We start from the raw sequence: 14481 nt of genomic DNA, 5'->3' as shown, positions 1-14481 counted from the left end.
TGCTTTTGGAAATAGAATTATTTATAAAGTCTTTGAGCATGTCTTAGCCACAGTAGGTGCTTCTGCTGTACTCAGCTCATTCATTTTTCAGAAAGCACCAGTGTAACTACCTGGCCCAAATATTGACACCACAGAAGCCAATTTGTTGTTTTTGGTTTCTGAGAAGTACGGGGGAAAAGATCTATGTTTGGGCTGGAGCATTATTGAAGAGAAGAGGAAAGGTTTATATGATGAAGTACTTTCATTTTACTGCTGCTTTGTTTTTCTGGATTAGTTTTAATTGTTTGTAAAGTGCAGGTGTTCATTGTCAAATGCGGGGGGGAGCTCCGATCTCTCTGCATTCCTGCTGCACCCGCACAATCAGGCCCTGAACTCACATAAGGCTGCCCTGAACTGGGGAGCTCCCTGCACAGGGAAGGGTTCCCACATCCCTTAGGAGCTCATGGCATGTAAGGAACAGTTAGAATCCCTGCATCTGCATTTACCAAGCCTCAGTCACCACTGCCTTGTCCTGGCGAAGTCACACTTGTCACCGTGGTGGCTCAGACTCTCCTAGAGGGGGATGACAAACGTTCACTTCCCCATTATATTCTTAAAATGTTGTAAGTTTAAATATATACCTACCAACAAACCTTGAGGCTCAACTATTTTACTAAAGTTTAAGTTTTCTCTTCCTTTGAAAGAGTTGCACATGCTCCCGATTGTTTGTATAAACTGCATTTTTTGGATGGTGTAGTTTTAGTGAGTAGAAGGTAAAGCCTGAGATACAATTTTATTTTTAAATTTTATTATATATTAAGTGCAAAACCTTCCAAGTGGGAGAGATCATGACCTATAGTACATTTCAGTTTGTTTGTTCTGGCTACTAGGGAGAAAGACGATTATGGGGAGGAGAAGAGGGGTTAGGAGGCCACTGCCAAGGCATGGTTACAAAAGGACGATGGCTTGGGCCAGACTCATGTTGAGGGAAAGAGAAAGAAGTGAGTGGGTCTGGAATAATTTGTTGGAGGTGAAATACATAAAACTAACTCATGGTTTGGGTGTAGGGGTGAGGGAAAAAGGAAGTCAAGCATAACTTCTTGAGCTGGGGCCTGATCAAGAGTGATGCCACTTCAGTCAGTCTTCAGTGGACTGAGGAACGTGGGAGAAACAGGTCTGGGAAGAGGAAAAGGAGACCTTCCATTGCGGCTGTGCACTTTTGAGAGGTCTGTAAGGTACCCTTCATGCCGTAGAGCAAGCAGTGAGTTGTACTGGAGTTTTGGAGCCCAGGAAATGGTCAGGGCTGGAGATACCAGTTTGGGATCAGCTAAAACTGTCACGAATTCATGTGTTTAGTGCCTTATAAAGTATTTAGCATATTAAGGATATTTTTAAATGGGAGAAATGCATTCAACAAATTCTAATGGTTTTTTTTTTCTTTTCAGAAATATTCCCAAAAGATTCTAACTTAAAAGACAAATTCATAAAGCATTTCACAGGTAAGTACAAAATTTATCAGTGATTCCATTAACTAAATAAAAAGACTGTGTGCAGAATACTATGTCAGGCACTAGGGATATGAAAATAAATGTCTGTAAGGGACTCACGGTCCAGATGGGGAGATGGACGGATGCTACTAACTTGTGTTAACTGTAACGTAAACCAGCCCTTAATAAGTAATAGAAGTATGAACCACTTTTTAAGGATACACAGGAAGTGAATAATGTGGCCAAGAACTACCAAGAAAGGCTTGTAGTAGACACAGTATTTAAGGTGGCCTTTAAGGGATGAATAAGGCTTTCCCGTGGTGAGGGAGACCTTCTGTTCAGGAGTGCATTGAGTAAGCCATGAAGACACAGGGTGTGGTTTAGGCAAGGACAGGTATGCACGGACTGTGAGTGGGCTTAGGTAGGGACGTATTTGGCCCTAGTCAAATATATGGCTGGAAAGGTAGGTTGGAGTCATGTTGTGGATAATCTTAAGTGGCATGCTAGGGAATTCAGACTATATGCCCCAACCAGGTGGGGGTAGGGAGGGAGGGGGCAATAGAAATTTTTTGAACAGGGAGGGACAGACTTTCATATGCTACATGTTTTTAAAATATATTTATTTATTATTATTATTTTTTTTCTGAGACAGAATTTCGCTCTTGTTGCCCAGGCTGGAGCGTAGTGGCACGATCTCAGCTCACTGCAACCTCCACCTCCCGAGTTCAAGTGATTCTCCTGCCTCAGCCTCCCAAATAGCTGGGATTACAGGCATGTGCCACCACACCTGGCTAATTTTTTGTATTTTTAGTAGAGATGGGGTTTCACCACATTGGCCAGGCTGGTCTCAAACTCCTGGCCTCAAGTGATCCACCTGCTTTGGCCTCCCAAAGTGCTGGGATTACAAGTGTCAGCCACTGCACCCGGCCAAAAATTTTTTATTTTTGAGACAGGGTCTGGCTCCATCACTCAGGCTGGAGTTCAGTGGTGAGATAATGGCTCACTGCAGCCTTGAACAAATAGGCTCAAGGGATACTCCCACCTCAGCCTCCAAAGTAGCTGGGACTGCTGTGCCATCACACTCAGTGAATTTTTTATTTTCTTTAGATATGGGGTCTCACTATGTTGCCCAGGTTGGTCTTGAACTCCTGGCTCAAGTGATCCTCCTGCCTTGGCCTCCCAAAGCATTGGGATTATAGTTGTGAGCCACTGCACCAGGCCCACCTGCCACATCTTGAGCACAGACAAATACTGTCCCATGACACTGTTTTGTTCTTCATATCAGCTTTGTGAATCATTTGCACGTTGTCCTATGCCCCAATTTCTAGCAAATCACTGACTTATTTTAAACAGTACACCCCCATATTTACTATTGGCATTGCCTGTCTGTTCCCAGTCATCCCAGCTACTTTTTTCTTGTTTTACACCTCAGGCCTGTAATGTGGGAAAGATGTGGTTTGCCCACTTAGTCAAGTCCAAGGGCCCTACCTGTTTATTAACAGAAAGGATGGTCCTGAGGATCAAGTGGAGTTGCACTTGCAGGGCACAGGGATGTGTGAGGATGTTGAGCCTTTTGAGGCAGTTGTGAGCGACATGACTGTGGACCCCACGAGAAGCAGACTCCAGAGGGAGGGAGGGGTGAACATTTTGTTGTTGTTGTTGTGTGTGTATTTTTTTTAAGAGATAGGATCTCACTCTGTTGCTCAGGCTGGAGTGCAGTGGTGCAGTCATAGCTCACTGCAGCCTCCAACTCCTGGGCTCAAGGATCCTCCTGCCTCAGCCTCTAGAGTAACTGAGCTGGGACTACAGGCGTGTGCTGCCATGCCTGGCTCATTTTTTATTTTTATTTTTTGTAGAAACAGGGTCTTGCTATGGTGCTTAGGCTGTTCTTGAACTCCTGGGCTCAAGTGATCCTCCTGCCTTGGCCTCCCAAAGTGCTGGGATTACAGACACGAGCCATCTGGGATGAAAGTTTTGATGGGCCCTACCTTTGATTTAAAGGGAGAGACAAGGGACTTCTCAAGGCCCTGCCCATTTTGCAATTATCCTAGACAGTAATAAGACACAAATTATTAAAATTAGAAAATGGAATAAATGTCTTGGCATGTAAACATTAATTGCTATTAAATAAAAACAAAGTAGAAACCAAAGATACTTATTTTTTGTACTTCTCGTCTACTGAATTTGCTCACTACAGACTTTTTATTTTCTGTCCAGAGCTTTTTCCTTCTAATTTTTGTAGACAGTTCTCCTAAATGTGAAGATTCCATTATGTGAGATATTGAGAACATGGAATGAATTTAGATTATTTTTCATAGACCACAACTCTACTTCCCACAGAGCCTGGGTAGGGGGAAGAGCTCTCAGGCACGTTCTTTTAAGGGCATGGAAGGATGTAAAGTGCTGTTGTATTATATTCACCCATAAAGTGCTAGGAAATTTGTTTGGAAAACATGCCTATGTTTATAATATGTTTATAATAAGCATTCTTTTCCTGTGCTCTAGGGCCAGTCACATTTTCACCAGAATGCAGCAAACATTTCCACCGACTCTATTACAATACCAGGGAGTGCTCAACGCCAGCTTGTAAGTAACTTGGGTGGGTTTTTTTTTTTAAATTATCCAACAATAAATGCATATAATTTTAAACTTCAAATGTCTGTGGGTGGGAAGTAGTAGACTAAACATTGAGATTCTATTTATAACACTGAGTTAGAACACTGACAGAACCTAAGGTCTGTGTGTACTGTTGCCACTGTGAGGAATGAAACCACATTGTAACTGGGAATCTATTCAAATCTGATAATAGCCAGATTTCCTTAAAGACTAAAGTGTTTGTTAGGATTTAAACATTTTATCATGATTCAAATTCCTTGGCATAAATAGGGTGCTGTCTCAAATAAATGAAAAAAATGAGATGACTGTGAACTCTAAGTAAAAATTTTTTCATAAGTTATTTTAAAGTAAATATTTTTTATATCACATCATTTATATAATGGTGCTGGATTTTTCTGAGTAATGATAGCATGTAAAGGTTGCTATAATGAATTCTTTTGGATACTTAAGTTACTGAAGTTAATAATAATTCTAAACATAATATTTAAGTGCTGTCATTTAAAGTGCCGGAATTATGACTATGTGTGGTAACTCAGTTCGCTGTTTTTAAATTCCTTTCTAAGCCTCAACTTTCCTTTTAAAGAACATGAATTCTAAGCATGTTCTTTCTTTTTAACTAGATTGCTCATCTTGAGGAATATTGACTTTTACTCAGCATGTTAAGTTGTATTTGTTATAATTTTTTTCAAAAAAACTTGTGTTTAGGCTGGGAGGGGTGGCTCACGACTGTAATCCCAGCGCTTTGGGAGGCCGTGGCAGGCGGATCGCTTGAGCTCAGGTGTTTGAGACCAGCCTTGGCAACATGGTGAAACCCTGTCTCTACCAAAAATACAAAAATTAGCCAGTCTTACAACCCAGCTTCTAAATAAATATATAAATAAATAAGTAAATAAATAAATTAAAATCCCAAAATAAAATAAAATAAAATAAAATAAAACAACTTGTATTGAATGGCTAGAGAAATTTAATCACATTGGATTACAGGCAGAATGACTAATGGTAGCCAAGCATGGTGGAGAAAGCACATGCTTTGGGATAAAGCTTTTGACTAGTTACGGGGTAATTAATTAACATTCTGAGGCTTTTGTCTCATCTCTAAAGTGAAGATAGGAATAGCACCTTCCCGACTGTGTTATTAAAATAATTGATGAGAAAATCCATTTTCAGCACTTAACATAGTAGGTATTTATTAAACTGTAGTTATTGTTATATGAATTAGTGACAACAACAGGATTTCCCCAGCATTTCTAGTAACTCTATATATAATTTACCTTTAAATGTTTTTCTTAGATTACAAAAGATGTGCTAGATTGTTAACAAGATTAGCAGTGAGTCCACTGTGCTCCCAGACCTAGCAAACCTACCCTGTGAGTATATATTTATTTTTCTTATCCTGTTTAATAGTCTAACTTTATTTTTAAACATTTTTTCCTTTTCTTTTTAGTTGACACATAATGATTGTACATATTTATGGGGTACAGTGTGACATTTTGATACTTGTATGCCTCAAACATTTATTCTTTTTTATATTGTGAGCATTCAAAACCTTCTTTTGCAGCTTTAAAAAAATATACAATGAATTACGGTTAACCAGATTCATCCTACAGTGCTGCAGAGCCCCAGAACCCGTTCTTCAGTTCCTCATGTCTCGCTGTAGTTCATATTCAGTAACCAACTTCTCCCCAGCTGTGCCTCCCCACTCCTCTTTAGCCTTTTTTTTTCTTTTCTTTTCTTTTTTTTTTTTTTCTGAAACTGAGTCTCGCTCTGTCGCCAGGCTGGAGTGCAGTGGCGCGATCTCTGCAATCTCCGCCTCCCAGGTTCAAGCGATTCTCCTGCCTCAGCCTCTCAAGTAGCTGGGACTACAGGCACGTGCCACCATGCCCGGCTAATTTTTGTATTTTTAGTAGAGACAGGGTTTACCATGTTGGCCAAGCTGGTCTCAAACTCCTGACCTCAAGTGATCCGCCCGCCTCAGCCTCCCAAACTGCTGGGATTACAAGTGTGAGCCACCGTGCCTGGCCCTCTTTAGTTTCTAATACCCAACATTCTACTCTCTACTTCTATGAGCTTTTTTTTTTTTTTTTTTAGCTCCCTCATATGAGTGAGAATATTTATCTTTCTGTGCCTGACTTACTTCACTTAACATGATGTCCTCCTGCTTCATCCATGCTGCCTTGAATGACAGCATTTCATTCTTTTTATGGCTGAATAGTATTCCGTTGTGTATATACACAACATTTTCTTTATCTATTCATCCACTGATGGACATTTAGTTTGATTGCCTATCTTGGCTATTGTGAATAGTACTGCAGTAAACATGGGGGTGCAGGTATCCCTTTGATATACTGATTTCCTTTCCTTTGGATAAATACCCAGTAGTGGGATTTTGGGGTCATATGGTAGTTCCATTTTTAGTTTTGTTTTTGAGAAACTTCCATACTGTTGTTCATAATGGCTGTACTAATTTACATTCCCACCAACAGTATATAAAGGATCTTTTTTCTCTGCTCCTCACTAGCATTTATTTTTTTGTCTTTTTGACAATAGCCATTCTAACTGGGGTGAGATGATATCTCATCATGGTTATGATTTGCATTTTCCTGATGATTAGTGATGTTTAGCATTTTTTTCATATATTTGTTAGATTTTTGTATGTCTTCTTTTGAGAAATGTTTATTCAGATACCTTGCCCTCTTTTAAATCAGATTATTTGTTTTTTGCTGTTTAATTGTTTGTATATTCTAGATATTAGTCCCTTGTCAGGTGAATGGTTTGCAAATCTTTTCTCTCATTCTACATGTTGTCTCTTCACTCTGTTAAAAGGCTAATTTTCTTAAGAAAATGTTTGAATAATGTCAGAAGCCAGGAAGCCTATTTTAGCAATACCCGTGAACTTAATCTATGGATTTTCCACTAAGTGTTAAATCTTGGTACAAATGAAAAGACCATTTTAATGAATTAGTTTAAAATATCCTCAACAGTGATTGAATTAAAATAGTTTTTTGACAACCTTACCAGCCCTGAGTGATTTCCAAAAATCTTTCAGCATTTAGTGTTATTTTATGATTGTGCAGAAACATTACACAGATAGACATTAGATTAACAAAAGTACTTATATGTTCTATTTTTTAACTGTCCAAAATAGATAATAAAAAAGAAACCAGGTCTTAAAACTTTGGTACAGATTTGATACTGTAGGTGGGAAACAGAGAGAAGATATTGTAATAATAAGAGAAAAAGCAAAGAATAAAAAAGGTAATGAACATGTAGTTATTTCTTGCTCTAGCCTATTACTTTACAAGAGTGAAATGGTAAGTCAGAATTTTCATTCTGGCTAATTTATTGTAGGAGCCCTTGGGCAATAAAGTATTTGTACGATCCTAAATAAATTGAATGTAAATTGTAACATTTATTTAAAAAAGTAGAATCTATACAAAATACTGAAAGATAATTATTTCTTTTCAAATATTTCTCTAATCAGTAGTTCTTTCGCAGTGTAGTACCAAGTCAACTTTTTTTGGGTCAGCATTTCAGTACCATGGACAAGTCCTTTTAAGGAAACGGGTTCCTCAGGTTGTGAAGGTGGGATTGAAAGTCATAGAGGATGGCTGGGCACTGTGGCTTACGCCTGTAATCCCAGCACTTTGGGATGCCGAGGCGGGTGGATCACTTGAATTCAGGAGTTCGAGACCAGCTTGGCCAACATGGTGAAACCCTGTCTCTACTAAAAATGCAAAAATTAGCCGGGTGTGGTGGTGCATGCCTGTAGTGCCAGCTACTTGGGAGGCTGAGGCAGGAGAATCGCTTGAACCCAAGAGGTGGAGATTGCAGCGAGCTGAGATCGCAGCGCTGCACTCCAGGCTTGGCGACAGAGCAAGACTCCATCTCAAAAAAAAAAAAAAAATGGTCATAGAGGACTTGTAGTCTAAGATTACTCATGAATATCTTAAACTGGCCAGTGTAACTCAATATCAATATAGCCCAAATAACTGCATGGGGATTTACTTAAACTATCTCACAGTTTTTTTGTGACAATTACTGAGACAATCTTAACCTATTATTGTTGCTATACTTGGTCTTATTTTAAAAGTGATTATTACACATTAATGATAATAATTAGAACTGTTAGTTCTGCATATCTACAGCTGCTAAATTGAAAACAATTTTTTTTAGATTAAGAAAATAAACTAGATTATTTTAGTGGCAAGATACTTAATTCAATTACTCTCAATCTACCTGTCTCAAAGCTTTTTTTTCTTTCTTTTCTTTCCTTTTTTTTTTTTTTTTTTTTTTGAGACAGGGTCTTACTCTGTTGCCCAGGCTGGAGTGCAGTGGCTTGATCATAGCTCGATGTAGCCTCAGCCTCCCAGGGTCCAGTGATCCTCCCACCTCAGCCTCTCAAGTAGCTGAGACTACAGGCTCATGCTGCCATGCTCATCTAATTTTTTTTTTTTTTTTTTTTTGGTGGCAACAGAGTCCCACTGTGTTGCCTAGGCTGGTCTTGAGCTCTTTGGCTCAAGTGATCCTCCCATCTTGGCTGCCCAAAGTGTTGGAATTATAGACATGAGCCATGGCGCCTGGCCTCAACTCTTTTGAACAATGCAAAACATGAATCAAGATAATTCACTTGGTTATTGAAATGACCTAAACCAAGTTATGTTTATCTCCTTCTTCGTTTTTAATATATTCCATGTAAATGAGTAAATTTACCTAAAGTCCTCAAACAACACAATACTGGAAAAGTTTTCCCAAACAAGTAGTACTGTGTTATAATTTAAGATAATGTACACAAATTTACATTCTCCTGGGCTAGATCACAGAAGACAGAGCTGATAAACATGACTTAAAAATTATAGATTTTAGAGACTTAGTGATTTTTCTTTATAGGAGTTATCTGTGATAGTATCTGTTTTGAATTATTTATTTAACAAGGTTTACAGTCAATACTACAGATTAATAAATGTTAGGGATATTTAATGAGTTGTTTAGAAGATGTCAAGTTCTTTTCTGTTTTGGTATGTCTAGATATCATAAATCTTTAAGGGAAAAATCAATAATTAAAGTCTCTAAAAGTACTGATCAACCTTCCTGCCCCTCTGCACACACATTAGTCTGCATTCTCAGAATTAGACTGTAAATTAGGAGTCCACAGATTCTTTAAGGAAAATAAAACTATTGAAACTGTACATATTTATAAGTATTCTAAAAACCAGGTCATAAATGATATGGCTCTTCTTTTCCCCCCACAGACATTTCCTAAGAATGTACATCTAATTTGAAGAAAAAGTGCCTCAAATCATGCAAAATGTAAAAAAAGATGAAATTTATATTTTTATGGATATTAAGATGAGTAAAATAAGAGACTTCCCAGAAATAACTGGTTAGCTGTTTCCTGTCATAGAATGGAGTCTTTCTTGCTTTATCTTTTTGTGTATACAGTAATTTATAATTTTGTAAAACAGTTTGAATCGCATATTGAAAATTAGATATTGAAAATTGTGTGATTGTATTTTATTTTTACTAGATATATTATTTTCTTTATATGGTTAACATTCTAATTAAACATTTAATTGTGTAAATTATATCTGTGAGTGCCAGTGAGAAATAATGATTTTTTTGTATATGACTGTTAGTATATATTTGTCAAATCATCATGTACCAAGTTAAATTTTATAATTCTTATTTAATATTTAAATACATTTATTTAGAACTTGTTGTCTTCACTTGCATTAATTTGAACTGTGAATTTTATTAAAGTTGAAATATGAAAAAATGTGTTGTTTCCTTTGAATTAAAGATGTTTGTAATAGAGGTTATGCTTTTGAAGTGTGATTACTATATAGGTATATGTGTATAAATATGTATTGTTTGAATTGATAATTAGAATCCTGAGACAATTTCTGCCTTTTAAAGTTAGAACATCTGGTATTGCTCTCTTAAATACGAAGAAGTCCAGTTGTTCTTGGACTGGCGAGCTGTACATCAAGGAGTGAGAAGAATGTATGGGTGGCCTGAATGCTCTGTTTAGAATGTAGCAGAATACTCTGATGCATCCAAGAAGTTTCATTTAAAAACAACAGTGAAAAAACATCGTGACCCTACAACAAAACAATGGAGAACCTCCATCCCTTTAATGAGTAGACAAATCATGAGTTGCTTAACAATACCTAAACAGTGTAGTCATTGACTTTGTATCACTTGCCAACTGCTTGTGTTGATGTCATGAAGACATATATACCTCTGTGCCATATGGAAGCCATCATTTCAATTATGCAGTACTTTTGGTCTCTTGCATAACTTCCAGACACTGTATCATGTCTCTTTGTGTATATATACATACATTGTCCTTTGTTCCTCAGAAAACCAAGCTAAAAAAATGCCCCTTGGCTTCAGGAATATTATGAAGCTCCATTCTCAATTTTTGGTTTCACTTATTTTGGTCTATAAGCAAAGATTTACAAATAATTATGTTTAAAAAATCTGAGGTGGGGGAGAAAATTCTGCAGTAATGCTATGTAATAATGAAAAAAGACTACTTTTTAGTTAATTGTACTTATCATAATAATTATAATACTATATCTGGGAAAATGAAGTAGTTTTTGATTATAAGTATCTGGGGAGCTGAGGGCTATTTTTATAAAGTGAAGAGGCTGTTGAATGATGATATAAAAGAACTTACTGGTGAGACACATTTGGCTGAAATATAAAAAATAGCCTAAAGGGGCTTCGTGATTAGTATGGTTTTAATAAGATAAATGATTTCAGATGCAATTCTATGAAATTAGATTTTAAATGTTCTCATAGATGAGTAGTATGCCTCAGAAATGTATTGCATACTATATATTTCTCAAAAACCCACAAAGATATATTAAATATTACTCCAGTTAAAATCATGTTTATTTTACTACATGATCCTCATTTTCTCATTGTATTAATGAGAAAATTTTCTCACATGGACAAATAAGTGATTTAAATGTGAGTAGGGTAAAATATTCATGGTTACTTGGTAAAGTAATATCCACACATCAGAGAAGTGATCTCATTGTCTAAGCAGCAAGCCAGGAGGTTAACAATGTTTTCAGAATATTTAGAGCTGCATCAAGTAAGTGGGCTGTTCTTAACTAGGCGCTTAAGGGATTTAGGCAAACAACCCAGTTAAGCTTGGAGCTCTCTGTATAATTACCTAACCTTCCACTTCACTTCTTAGTGTAGATCTTTTGGTTTGAAAGACAAAATGCAGTTAGTAAAGCTAGCCCTTGAGACATTCTAGATGAGAGGAAGTGGGCTTTAACCTTGGGGTGGGGAGGGGAGGTGTATGTGTCTTATCATTTTCTACATGGTAAAAAATGGTTGACTGGAAAAACTAACCCTATCTAAAGTAGGCTTTCCCCACATTTTCTGGCTTAATTTGCTTAAAAATCATTTATCAGTCTATGCAATCACACTTGATGGTTTCTTATCTACCTCGCCACAATAAATGGTGATGAATTCTCTCTACAAGAGAAGAGACTGTCTTCTGAAGTATTTCTAGAGCCTACAACAATGCCTGGTTCATAGTAGGTACTTTGTGTAGTAAAAGAATAAACAATCATCTCATACTCCAATGAGTGATATTAATGAACGCGCTGTAACTGGTAATAAAAAGCAGACAATGACTTATGAAAACACTATTGAGCAGTTGTCTAATGACTCATCAAAACTTTTATGTTTTCTATGAAAACATTGTGTTTATCCACTTCATTTCTACTCCTGTAACTGCTTCAATTTATCCAACTCATGGATTCAAAGAACCTTACACTGGCATTGAAACTCAATGCCTGTGGGCCGGGTGATTAACACAAGTGATTTGATTGTACCACAGAGAACCTATGCCATCTGGGGTAGGGCAGATTTGCAGCCCCACTGCATCTCACTGGCCATGCTGCTAAGTGAGAATGCAGGCTTTCTTCTGATTTTTCTAGGAAAACTGCAATCTGGATTTTTATGTGAAACATCTCAGTTTCTAAATGTTGGCATTTACTAGAAAAATTCCAATGTATATGCCAGCCAAATAAAAAAAAATGGAGCCCTATTTGAGCCTATTTGGCTCAGAAGCTGCTATTATTTGACATCTGATGGACATTTTTAAGTTTGACTTAAAATGTTCAGTTTGACTTCCCTTTTTCAGTTTGACTTCCTTTCATCCCCTTTGAAGAACTGGGATCCCTCTTCTGTCTGGTCCCTATGGAGATTTAGTGCTGAGTTTTATATTTGTGTCTTGGCTTTGGCCTGGCAGTTCCCTAACACCCTGCTCCTGGGGAGCTTTCTCCCGAGCTCCTGCTGTGTAGCCCCCAGCAAGGTAAACCACATCTCCATGTGTTTCACAGAACCCATAGCTACTTCTTGATCCTTGACAAAGGTGAGTCTTTGCCTCTTCAGTGTGTGCCAATCATAGGTGGGGAGGTTGATGAAGGGAGGGAAGTATAGAGAGGGAATGAGTGAGATGGGGGGGAGAGAGAGAGAGAGAGAAGAGAAGAGATGGTTTTAGATAAATATACTGCTCTATTTACCTATCTGCATCAAGCCAGATGTATTAGTGTTCTCTTAGAGGGACAGAACTAATACGATGTATATGTGTGTGTGTATATATATACATCCTATTCCCTATATATGTATATACATCCTATTCCATCTCTCTCTCTCTCTCTCTCTCTCTCTATATATATATATATATGGGAATTTATTAAGTATTAACTTACGTGATCACAAGGTCTCACAATAGGCTGGCTGTGAGCTGAGGAGCAAGGAAAGCCAGTCCAAGTCCCAGAACTGAAAAACTTGGAGTCCGATGTTCGAGGGCAAGAAACATCCAGCATGGGAGAAAGATGTAGGCTGAGAGGCTAGGCCCCTCTCTCTCTTTTTCACATTTTTCTGCCTGCTTTATATTTGCTGGAAGCTGATTAGATTGTGCCCACCAGATTAAAAGTGGATTTGCCTTCCCCAGCCCACTGACTCAAATGTTAATCTCTTTTGGCAACACTCACACAGACACACCCAGGATTAATACTTTGTATCCCTCAATCCAATCAAGTTGACAGTATTAATCATCACAAATCCACCTCTTGTCAACTCAAACCCATACATATCTCCTGAGAGCATACATAATCTTCAAATTAAGAAAATGATGGGGTCATAATTATGCCTAACATAACACAACTATCCTTCATACAACGGGAAACTCACCAATCCCCAACCCAAATACTATTACATAAAGTTAACAATACTTAAATGCTGATATGAAGTCAGTAAATCTTATTTCACATGATAAAGGAAAAGGAAATAAAATGAAGATATTTTCTTAGTACAAGTGTATACATGAACAAACATGTTTTTAACAAAAGAAGGAGGAAATACTCATGACCATTAGAGTCCTCATTTCTGGAGCTGGTCACATGGTTGTAGCTGGTATTGATGACTATCTTCTTCTACTACCCATTCTGTATTCCCTTTGCCTTCAGCAAGCACCTCAGCAGGTCGTGGTTTTTTTTCCTGGTGGAGTGACCCAAACCTTCATTCCTAAAGTGTCTTGACCATTTGTACTCCTGCCTGGACTGAGCTGTTGCAGTTTCCCATTGACCTTAATCACAGGGCATGGTAATACTGAGAGATGCCCTAGTGAATCTCCTGTGTTCTATGCATACTCTTCCTTACTTCCATTACGGAGTAGTAGACAGTTTTCATCTTGATAGTCCGGATCAATCACCTCATCCAACACTGTAACTCCTTTCTTAGCCTGTTGACTTAAAGGCAGGAGTCAAAGGGTGCAGGTGGCAATCTTAACTTCCAGTTTAATGGAATTGTTGTGTCTCCTGGTGGCAGCATTCCTCCCTCTGAAACTAAGACCTCTAGGCCAGCAGAACATAATGTCGTGGGAACAGGAAGCAAATTTTTGCTAGTGGATCACTAGGGGTGATGGTGAGTGGCGCCACTTCCACTTCTGTCCCTTGATTCCTGAACCTGTGCATCTTGGCTATGGGAGAAACGGTACCATATATTGGACATTGATTTAGAGCATACGCAGCTTTCTGGAGAATTTTGCCCCAGCCCTGCAAAGTATTGTTGCTTAGTTGGCATTGTAATTGTGACTTCAAAAGGCCTTTCCACCGTTCTATCAATCCAGCTGCATTAGGATGATGGGGAACATGGTAAGACCAGTGAATTCCATGAGCATGAGCACACTGCCACACTTCTTTAGCAGAAAGTGAGTGCCTCGGTCAGAAGCAGTTCTGTGGGAATACCATGATGGTGGATAAGGCATGCTGTGAGTCCATGGATGGTAGTCTTAGCAGAAGCATTGCTTGCAGGATAGGCAAACCCATATCCAGAGTAAGTGTCTATTACAGTGAGGACAAACCTCTGC

General features: G+C 38.1%; 1 protein-coding gene across 1 annotated transcript in view; it reads left to right on the top strand.

Moving 5' to 3' along the window:
* The window catches only part of ALKAL1 (ALK and LTK ligand 1), a 30996-nt gene extending 21087 nt beyond the window's left edge, over positions 1-9909 (top strand). The window contains exons 2-5 of the mRNA XM_002819075.5: positions 1425-1478; positions 3972-4052; positions 5373-5449; positions 9332-9909. Of these exons, the coding sequence (XP_002819121.3) occupies positions 1425-1478; positions 3972-4052; positions 5373-5437 (200 nt within the window). The 3' untranslated portion in view covers positions 5438-5449; positions 9332-9909. The remainder of the gene's footprint in view (positions 1-1424; positions 1479-3971; positions 4053-5372; positions 5450-9331) is intronic.
* Positions 9910-14481: the final 4572 nt, after the last annotated feature.

The sequence above is a fragment of the Pongo abelii genome, chromosome 7 (genome assembly GCF_028885655.2).
Source record: "Pongo abelii isolate AG06213 chromosome 7, NHGRI_mPonAbe1-v2.0_pri, whole genome shotgun sequence".
In the NCBI taxonomy this organism is placed as follows: domain Eukaryota; kingdom Metazoa; phylum Chordata; class Mammalia; order Primates; family Hominidae; genus Pongo; species Pongo abelii.
Note: the sequence above shows the minus strand (reverse complement) of the source record. Positions and strands in the feature narration are given on the sequence as shown.